Here is an 11,285-nt window from a genome sequence, read left to right on the forward strand (position 1 = left end):
AAGAAAAGATGGATGGATGGATGGAGGAAGACGTGAGGGAGATGTAGAGGAGAGTCAAGGATGAGGCCAGCCAAGCGCGATAAATGTCTCACAACACGTTACTATCGAAAGGCAGTGAGCGAGCCAACGTTACAGCTGGTTGCAGCCCCCTGCACCTCCCAACACGCATACAAACGCTACGAGCCAGTCAGAGTGCTGTATGATGAAATCTGCAGTAATATCTGCTGGGATGTCTTCTGCTGAGGTGGGTGGTGCGCAATCTGGCTTCTCACCAACAGAGAATTTCATCTTTGCTTTGAATTATTGATCAAACATCACTGGAGTTTGTTTACTTGCAATATTCGGATGTGTCACTCTAGCATTTTAGTGCTCAAGAAAGACAGGTGGGCTACTCTTTAACATTTAAAAAACAACAACACACAATTGACAATTACGAACAGCCGAGCGTTTCTGCTATTTCCACATGCAATGCTTCATTTCCATTGCATGTTATATTGCTTTGTCCTGTGACTGGGATTCAAACCAGGCATGTTGTTATAGTCAAACAACATTTTATCACATTTTCAAATAAAAAATAATCCTCAATTATAACGATCCAAAGTCCAATGCTTTTCAATGAGCGGAGAGCGTCATTTCACCAAGGACAAATGCTGCACTCGATGAAAGTGGGAAATTGGATATCTCCCACTCGGATTGTCAGTTCCGACCTCAACGTTTTCGAGGTGAATGTAAATACAAGACATATATTCATTGGAATGACTGCGTTCACAAGAACAACAAAATAATTTATCGGAATTAGCCATCTTTGTTTACATTTACAAACACTTTGAGGGCGGAACTAGAACACTCCGAGTGGGATAAATCAGACTTAAAACTCTCCTCGAATGTAGCATAAGACCGCCATTTTGACAATTTCAGAATATTCCATACCATTGAGATGTGTTCACACTACAGCATGAGAAATAACAATGAGACGCTGATCTTATTTTCCATGCTTACTGGTCTTTTTATTACAAACTTAAAAAAAGAAATCTGATACAATAATAAACTGCAGTAGTAATGCCCCATCCCAAGAAAACAGGTCATTGAGTTTCATTTGTGAAAGACTTGTTAAACATCTACAAGGTGTACAGATTGGATACAAAATAGGAAAAAAATAAAAATACAGTCAGAAAAGGAAAGAACTATTTGTACATCTTTTCAATTATACATTTTAATGTTAAGTGTCACATCGAAAATAAACTCTTCTAACAATGAAATATTCCAAAGTGCAAAATAAAACACAATATAAGCAAAGAACATCAGAATACAAAATTCTCGTTTCTCTTCAACCCCGATTGTAGGATAGCCTGCACTTAAGAGTTTGGGGTGCCTTTCAAATGGGTTATTTTGAGCACACAAAATGCAGTTCTAAATTTGAGACGCACACCATATTTGGAGTTCTTTTTAAGTGCAATGAAAAATTCAGTTGGGCTTTCTGCAGGCCATCTCAACCGGGGCTGACTAGGTGTACAACATTCATTTCCTTCATCCTTCCGATTAGAACATACTGTGATGCTATTCAGGGAGATGAGAGGTAGAAACCCACTGCAGGGTCTTTTTCATTATGGCCTTACGTTGCACTTAACAGGGGCGATTGAGAGTCTGTAAAAAAAGAAGGTGCGGGATATGGCTATAACATGAAGACCAGAGGGTCACACTTAAGATGGAAAAGGTCAATGTCACTTTTAAATGTTAATAATTATAATCGGGAACAGAATTTGTGCAAGTAGTTCCATGGTGCAAATTGAAACGAATATACGTGGACATTTTCCGGAGAAGTTGTGTTTTCAGATTGCATCTAGTAGAAGGACAGTGATAAGAACCATCTTTTGTAAACATTCAGCTCTTCAAACCCCAACTTTAATACATTTACCCGTCTCTTTAGACTGCTGCTGTACAAAGTACAATACACATTCAATACTGGACTCTGTACATAATTGTAATACATGTATTTATTTTTATCTCAATTTGCATATATTCAGGTTAATTTCTGCAAAAATAACTTCAGCATGTAAGAAACTAAACATAACGTCATATTTACATTTTCTTGGACTTTTGCAAAAACAAAAATATATAGAACTATCAGGTATTCTTTTTAAATTACAGAACAAAGAAAAACAAATCCATATTTTCCCTCCATATTCTCCATGGGGGCGGTTAATGGGCAAAAAGACAGTTAAGGGTCCTCGGGTACAAAACACGTTTACATATATCGGTCTAGAAAAACATTAAATTAACTTAACTGACGCCATTTTCACATCTTCAATCATTTTTTTGAAGTGCTTGCATCTCATTAAATGACAGTGGAATGTAAAAAAAATAAAATAAATCATGGATGTGAGTAGAGCTCCGCTTAATAAAGTGCTCAAATTGCCCATTTTGTCATAACAAACACATTGGATTTGAAGCGCTGCAACAAGCTTAAAATAGCAACAGAAGCCTCCCATCAATGACGAACATTCATCCATGTCCACTTGACAACCATGAGACAAAAAACAGATTCACCTTTTTCTGCCCCCCCGCATTTTAAGGAGGGGCAGAAGAGTTAGCTTTTCACTTCAATACCATTTAAGCTCACCAGCAACGTGTTCTGGGTTTGAAAAATGTCGCTCTCAAAGTCAATACACACCGGACGCCACCGAGGCAATGTAACCCTCTCGCTGCCTTCTTTTCCACACCGAGGCAATGCACACCTACATCCCCAAAGTCACACCAAGCAATTTATCAAAATCTCTGTCTTTACTGCTGTATACTATCACCCCCCCGCCCAATCCGCAATCCACTTGCCTATTCACCTTCACACACTGATGACCGTGAATGTGTACATGTGCAGATTGTCCAAAGTCTACATGTACGCTCGTGCACACGACTGCAGGCATCGGCACGTGAGCGCCGTCTTCTTAAGATGCAAAGCTTCCTCCCCTGGCAGAGGTTTGCGCGACCTTCCCTGCTGCAATTTCCCCTTGCCGGAAGAATTACATTCTTCTATTTGCTCACTTCATCTCCAAAACGCATTCTCGCTGATGATAAACACGTTTGTGTATTTACTGCTGCGATGTCAGCGTGCAAAGGCGCCCATCACGTGATGTTTCTAGATCACATTGAGCCACGACATGGCAACACATGCACACACCCCCTCCCTTCCCTTCCCTTTCTCCTCCCCGAATAGCCAGCACTGTATGAACAGATTGCAGAGCAAAGTGCAATACTTGGCTAGGTCATTTCCCCACAGCATGACGTGCAAACTGGAGCTTTACCACAGTCCATGTCCATGAGATTACTTGTTATTCAAGGAATAACAATGGCAATGATGGATTCAAAGCTTGTGATGAGAAAAATAAACATGAGATAAAGAGTATCTTTAAATCTCTGTAGGAAAGCTATGTGTTTAAATCTCTGTAGGAAAACTAAGCTTGCATTAGTATTAGGAGAGTTTGTTAGAAAGAAAGAAAAAAAAAATCTGGAGCTTCAAGTTCTTGACGAATAAAGGCTTAGTTGGCCAACACAACAGGCTGGAAGGACTGGCTTGGATATTGCAGGTTGTAGCTCCCTAAACCGTCAACAAATTGAGGTTTCTCCATGTAGGAGATCTCGCCGTTGGCGGCCATCATGCCCACGCTCTGGGATGGGGGAGGGCTGGAGAAAGGGTCAAAGGTGCCCACGCTGTGAGGGGGCTGGAATCGGCTTGCGTGAGGGTCAGCATCGAAGTAAAGAGGGCTCTGGGGTCCCGGGTAGACAAATTCTTTGGCGTTGGGGGACAGCTGGCTGGGGATGGGCCCGACGAGGGAGTGCATGGAGAGCGAGAGCGACTTGTGCTTCAGCATCTCTGGAGCCAAGATGGCGGTGGGAGAGTGTGTGAGCATCCTCGGGACAGGCGGGACTCCCACGGCGACGCTGGAAGCGGCCGCCGACCCGGCCACGCTGCACTTCTTCATTTTGGTGGAGCCGAATTTAGTGGCGGCGAAAGCGGCGGTGGTGAAGGTGATGGGTTGAGGGCGGGCGGCGGGCTGCTGAGCGGACAGGTAGGGGATGCCGTTGGTGGGGGGGGAAGGGGTGGACGTGTTGGAGGAGTGGGAAGCCGGGTCAGGGGGCGAGCTGGAGGTGGGATAGTTGAAGAGGGTGGGGCCAGGTTGGACGGACGGCGGCGTGGGAGAAGTGGAGAGCGGCGCCATGAGGGAAGGCGATAGCTGGCTTCCGATGGGAATAAACACCTGAGCGTCAGGATTGAAGCCCAAACTCTTGGCTTCCTCCAACTCAGAGTCCCCTTTGACCTCTCTCATTAACCCCTCGGCTCGCTCACCGTCACAGCTGAGGCCTGGGGGGTCCTCCAGGTACAACACTTTTAACGCCCCCTTCTCCCCAATCTGGTAGGACACCTCGTAGGGGTCAATCCACACGCTGAGCTCCGCGGGGACGTTTGCGCGCACCTCCTCTGTGTCCAGCCCGCTTCTCTTGGCGGCTAGCTCCACAACAGGGTCCCTCGGGGCTCCCAGGTGCAAGCAGCGGAACGCGGAGCCGCGAAGAGGGGCCTCGGGGTACCAGTGGCCCTCGAAGCGAGACACCAGGATGCGCTCCAGCTCCTCTCCGAAGAGGTCGGCTCGACGCCGAGGTAGCTTATTGTACAAATAGGACACGATGAAGTTGAGGGCAACCTTCACCTCGAGATGCATGACTGCACCGGGCTGCCGCTGCGCTCCGAGTGCGTGCGTGCGTGCGTGCGATGAGGTTTGCTTTAAAAGGGAGGCGACGCAAAGCGTAATGTTCTTGACTCTCCGCTGGCTTATTGTACACGGCGTGGTTCAAGCGTCACCATTTTGAAAGGCACCTTGGAGACATGGACAGCAGAGGTTGTTTGTCGACGTTTCAAGTGAAGCACGCTGCCACTTCAGCTCTGTAAAGATGAAAGGGAGACAAATGTTGGCGTTTCACGAGGATCAGACAATTGCAGAGGAGGGATGAGGGAAGACTTTGCAATTTGTAAACAGCTAGTAATTTGTACAGTGGTTGCCATTTTGCAAGATTTCTCAACATCATGTTACCTGAACCATGTTTACAGTCTTCTATGGTCTTTATCATTAGTTTAGGTAGATGATATGTCAATAATGAGCACAAACCACAAAAAAAAAAAATACTTCCAGTCTCTCTACCAGCATACAGTATAAAATCTGAACCTAATTAACAAAAAAGTAAATAGCTCTTAAAGATTAAAGGGGAAGTAAACACTAATTAGCAACAAAATCCACAAGTTTTTTTCCACCTCTGGGGGCAGCCATTTCGCCACTTGCTATTGACTGACAATGAGCTTAGAGCTGAGCTAATGACCAATCACAGCTCAGCTTGTGAATGTCACATGACAAAGCTCAGAAAACAAGTGAGCTGTGATTGGTTGTTGCCTGAGCCCTGAGCAAATGTGATGTCATTTGTAGAAAATATAGCTACAGAAATAGATTTAAAAAAAAAAAAAAAAGTGGGAAAAAAAAGTGATAAATGATTATTTACAATGAGTGTATTTATTGACTTATGTAAAGCATTTGCACCATCAGTCACTCATTGCTCCTGCAGAAATTTCAACAATATAGCATGAGAGGCGCTGCAATTAAATGGTTAAACAGTTGTTGGAGTTTGGATGTCTCTGGGGTTGGTGAAGGACTCTGGTTGGTGGCCCGGTGGGTGATGTCTGGTCGGTGCTGGACTTCACTTTTCTTTCTTTTCTTTGGTCCTTCTTCGGGTCTCCCGACGGCCCCACGACTCTGGCTGGATTCTGAAATGTTTGGTTTAGGTGAACGGTATGGGATTTTTAAAATTTTTTTATTTTTTATTATTATTTTTTTTTTTTACACGCACCCACACACACACATAAAAAAAAAAAAAAGGAGAACAATGATGATGACATGTCAAATGATCAATACTGAGCTCGCCAAGAAAAAAAAAGAAAAAAAAAAGAAATGGTTAAACAGTTATTTAAATAATAGGTTTCAATATGTAAAAAAAATACAGAATCACACGTTTAGTATTGTGCAGGGTTCAGTATTGGGACGCACGTTATTTTGAATTTATGTAAATATTTGCACTGTTGCAAATATTAAAATGTGTAATGTTCAATGCTGAAGATAAAAATATATATATTTTGCTAAGGGGGTAACATAAAACAAAGGCTGCAGAAAGGAAACTTAAATGCTATTGAAATTGAACTACTTCTTGGGAGTGATTATTAATCATAAACTGTGCTAAACCCAAAGATAAAATACATTAAATGTGAAATAGCTAAGCCAGTGGCTGTTCTTTATAAAGTAAAGGACTTCTTAAATAATAAGAAAGACTTTCATATCTTTTGTTGCCTTACATGCCATATTGTGCTGAATTTTGGGGAAATGTATAGACCTTTAAAACAAATATAGACCAGAGTAATTAAAATAATGAATATGGTTGGCTAATGGCTGCACAGAATCAACTAATCAATTATTTATAGGATTATTTTAAAATTAATGAATATTTTGTATTTGCAGTCATTCATTTGTAGTTGACTGCAAGTGGCAAAATGGCCGCCTCTAAGAAGAATAAAAACTGAATGATTTTGCTGCATAACTCGTACTCCACAAACGCAATATTAATCAGAATGCCATGTTAAGACTACTGATGGCAAATGCAACAATATTGCAAAGATTTTTGGGGGTCGACTACCCCTTTAAATGCGGATGTATTATACTGAAAAGTTGATTGGACTGAACTGTCCTTAACGTGCAGAATTAACGCATTCACTGCAATTGAAAAGATATAAAATCTTTGATTAATCGTGAGTTAACTAGTAAAATCATGCGATTAATTACGATCACAAATTGTAATCGCCTGACGCCCCTAATTTTTAATAATATTTTCCTGATATAAAAGATTAATAAAAAATTTAAAAATAAATAAATAAAAATAAAAGATTATTAAAAATTAGGGGCGTCAGGCGATTACAATTTGTAATCGTAATTAATCGCATGACTTCACTATTTAACTCACAATCAATCACAAATTTTATATCTGTTCTAAATGTACAAATAAAATCTAGGTTTTCATATTCTTGTTAACAAAAATGGAAAAATATGTTAAACTAATAAGAAATAGTTCAAATGAATTTTTGACGTCTATAGCTGTCAATGGCAGTGAATGAGTTGAGAAAAAAAGAAAGGGGGATGGCAATGTAAGATTATGCGCAGTGTGAATTAATTAATTGACTGATTCTTTTGTCTATCACTAGAGGGGAGGCCGCGTGCCATTAGTGGTCCTCATACCACACTGTGCATCACTAGGAAGTTTGTGTTCTGAGGAGGATTTACATAATTTGGGTAGTGAAAAGGTTGGGGAAATCCAACTTTAGCATATGTTATGAAAGATCCTCGTCGTTCATTTGCATATGCTTGCATTTGTTAAATTTCTTAATTTGTAGCTCCTTTTCATGTTATAATGCTATATATATCACTAACACTGCAAAGTGCTATCAAAGAGCAAATTTAGAAAACAATCTGAATTGTATCATTAGATTAGTCATTTAAAAAACCATACATCCCACCTGTCAGAGTCAATGTCAACATAGACAAATAGGATTTCACCATTTTATATTTTGCTTTTGCAAGAGTACAGGATGTACTGATGGATGGGACAGATGTGATGCGGGCCTCATAAATCCTTTATAATCTGAATCTGATCCCATGGAGCTCCTCCTGCTTAATGCTTCAGTCCATTCATCCCCGCGCTAAATCAACGGCAGATTAAAAATGAAAAACCGGCATCACAAGACGCGTGTCCAAGGAAGACTTGTAAAATGGCAGATTGTCCATCACAGAACGCCATTTCCCATCATGCAGCGCACATAATCCTCCCCTCCCTTCTTTCACATACAAAAACAATCCTCTCACATCAACTTCCCTGGCCAGATGGGAATTCTTCATCTTTGAAAGATGAATCTGATTAAAAGACAATTCCAATTTTGCAACAGATAAAGCTGCACATGCCGGAATGTTGCATTTAAGGAGGTGAACACGAGGTTTACATTTTAGTTCCTCGTGGGGGGAAAAAAAGGTGACATTGAGATGGGGGTTGGTTGGAACGAGCTAAAAATAGTGACATATTTTGTACTTATGATTGTTTTAAGACTCATTTTTCTTTAAACGTCTTTCCACTGCCTGACTAAAATATGATTATGTCAGTGCATAAACAACTATAAGTAAAATTAAAAGAAATAAAAAATTGGTATGATTAGTGCACTGAATACATTACGAATCATTAACCACTGCTTGATTTGAACAACAACAACGAAACATTAGGTGCAGAGAGTCAGTCCCCTTACTGAGTATTTTTTAGTTAGTTTATTATTCATCCGTGTCATAACGCTTTAAGGATTTTCTTACAGCGCAATTGCTGCAGGCTGAGCAACAAAACACGATGCACTGTATTGTTGTTTACATGGAGCTTCAAACATGTGCCACTGAGCTGTGAAATTTCAGCTACATGACTGCTCAGCTGGTCCTCTCAGTGCCTAATGTGATTTCAAAGAGACACAAGCATGACAACCATGACAGACATTTCAAGGGAGAGCTCATTAGAATTAACACAATCCAATGAGATCAATGCAACAATCGACTGTTAGAAAGGTAATGCTCAGTTTTGAATGACGATGTTTGAAAGGTATTGATTGAAAATGTTTATTATTGTGGGTGTAGTTTGCAGTAGTGCGGAACTGCACTGCATCATAAGGATGGTCGTGTTTAATTTTTATTTATTTATTTATAACTGATGTATATAAGCACCGTTCAGTAGAATGGACTACAGAGCCACACGATTGCAAACTAAATGCACAATAATAAATATACGGGTAAAGTGGTACCGCACTGACACTCAATCAAAAATAACCGAGACGTAATTGTTAGATACATTATATTGTAAAGAGCAGAAAACTAACATGATTGAACATTAGCGTTTATAGTCCTGTATTCCGTTTTATAGCCTCTTGCTAATTTAACTGAATCTGAGATAGTGTATTGAAGATAGCGTCACTGACATGCGACCAGAGAAAGAAAAAAGCAAAGCAAAATATAAGCAAATGATGAGACCAATTGAGAGGCGAAAGTCGTTTAGTTGTGCATTTTATGTGGCTCAAGTAATGATGAAGAGGAGTGTAGCAATCACAGAATCCACATGACAGCTGCAGCCTTTGAGAGGCGAAGCTAACATAAACAGAGAGAGCGAGCTGGGGAAAAAACCCTGTAAATCTGGTAAACGCTTAAATTGTAGACGTTTCGGTGAATAGCCAAAACATTTGGTTGGAGCGACAAGATGAGCAAGCACACACAGAAACTAATAAACTAATGAACCTTTCGGGTGCTACCACTTACCTGCATCTACTTGACTTCGACCATTAATTTTATTTCCGTCAGGTTTTTCAGATTTCACAGCGTTGAGTCCAGATCGGTGAGTGGAATGTTTCACCTTGGAACAGTATCTTTTGAATCCAGCTGACAGTTGAATGGAGGGTCCAGGGAAACTTTACGGTAGGACAATCCGACGTATTTATACAGTGTGACTCGCCTACACCCTCGTGACGACAGGAACTATTTTCTCTCAATTGCAATGGCCTCTTTCCGGTTATTTAAAAAATATTATTATTATTTTTATTTGTCTGCGGTAATAATACAGGCAACGCTTAAGTATTATACAATAATAATGTGAAAAAAGAGAAAATAGAACAAACAAGTTCACGTTTTCACAATCACTATCGTTTAACGATCTTTAAAAAAATAGCCGTAACATGAAAAAATATATATTAATGTTCTCTTTTCATATTATAGTTAACAAAGTAAAGCCTAGCAAATATCGCGGAGGGATATTTGTAGTTCTTAAGGGGCTGACCGCTTGCTAAAAATACAAGCGGTGATAGCAACAGAGTGTCTATTGGCTGAGAGAGGGGCGGGCCCACAAATTATTGGGCTGCGTTATCCATTCACAACAGCGAACACGACATGCCCTTTAAACAAGGACTTATGGGAAATGACGTTCTTTGGAAATAAATAGTGATGTAGTAGTCGTTGAGAGTTTAGGTATATGACAATTCACAGAGTACTTTGAATATTTTGCTCACCTCGTACTCGTTTCATGTGGAATAGGACAAGCCTTTTATTTATTTATTTAAGATTTTATATTGTACGAATTTAATCATAAAAATAAATAATATCTTTTATACACGAAATATGTTCAATTTGATTTTTGTACAAATTGTAAGTTGCTCAAATTGGTTTAGATTCTTAAAAAAAAAAGGTTTAGATTCACATGTAAAAATACTTACTATATGTCATGATAATTCTAGTTCCTCTAGGATATCGTTTTGTTAACTAGAAAAATTCGTTAATAAAACATATATAATCTAACGGTGGTAAAAACAGCAGTTTCGCCAATATACATATGAACACACAAGATACATGACTATGGGGATATAAAAGTTGAAAATAGTGTTGTTTTTTTGTCAAAAACATTTATTGCATTACAACTTGCTTTCATAAACAAGATTCTGCACATACAGTGGCTGTTTTTACACAATCTGTCAACAACATACATACACACAAGAGAAGAATAACAGTTCAATAAATGAATACACAAACCATTAAATACATACATAAACATAGGTCTACATACATGCAAAAATAAATTGAGAAACATTGAAAATATTAAAATGGGAGCACAATTTCAAAGTTTTGTGAGCTTTCCTGTTTCTATCACCAGATAAAGTAGATATCCATCTAATTCCTTCAAAAACACAAGAAATTGGCTTTTACTTTTCAAATTTACATATAGTCACCCTCTTAAAATAATTGCCTAAGTCTTTTTTTTGTTGTTGCAATAATGATTTTTTTATATATAATTTTTTTGGGGGGGCGTAAATCATCTCCTCAATTGTTCAATTTTATGTGTTTCCTGAAAAATCTGAAAAATTTACTTTCAAATTATTTTAAGATGGCGTCGATATGTGAATATATAGAACTTGGCAAGAAACATTATACAATATTAGTACTGTATTCTTTTTCAAGTGAGGTGCGTGTCATAATAATAAAAAAAAAAATTTCTGTAAAGAAAGTTCACCGTTACAGAAGTTGCCCAAGATAAACCTGTAAATGTCTTGCCACAGTTTACGTTTAAGTATGAGTACATTTCCAAGACAGTACTCAGAATGGGAGTGACAGAGGGTGCAGTCAGATCAACTCTGGGCA

At 39.4% G+C, this 11,285-nt stretch overlaps 1 protein-coding gene across 2 annotated transcripts; it reads right to left on the bottom strand.

The window, feature by feature from the left end:
• Positions 1-982: 982 nt before the first annotated feature.
• On the bottom strand, positions 983-9,843 carry tob2 (transducer of ERBB2, 2). Of its 2 annotated transcripts, none has more exons than XM_077557934.1 (2): positions 9,420-9,843; positions 983-4,933 (listed from the first exon to the last, which is right to left on the bottom strand). In XM_077557934.1, exon 2 carries the CDS (start codon positions 4,710-4,712, stop codon positions 3,534-3,536), a length of 1,179 nt encoding a protein of 392 aa, XP_077414060.1. In that variant the 5' UTR covers positions 4,713-4,933; positions 9,420-9,843; the 3' UTR covers positions 983-3,533. The 2 variants fall into 2 exon arrangements, with proteins under 2 accessions (XP_077414060.1, XP_077414058.1); XM_077557932.1 differs by having other exon boundaries at positions 983-5,803.
• Positions 9,844-11,285: the final 1,442 nt, after the last annotated feature.

The sequence above is a fragment of the Vanacampus margaritifer genome, chromosome 2, assembly GCF_051991255.1.
Source record: "Vanacampus margaritifer isolate UIUO_Vmar chromosome 2, RoL_Vmar_1.0, whole genome shotgun sequence".
NCBI lineage: Eukaryota > Metazoa > Chordata > Actinopteri > Syngnathiformes > Syngnathidae > Vanacampus > Vanacampus margaritifer.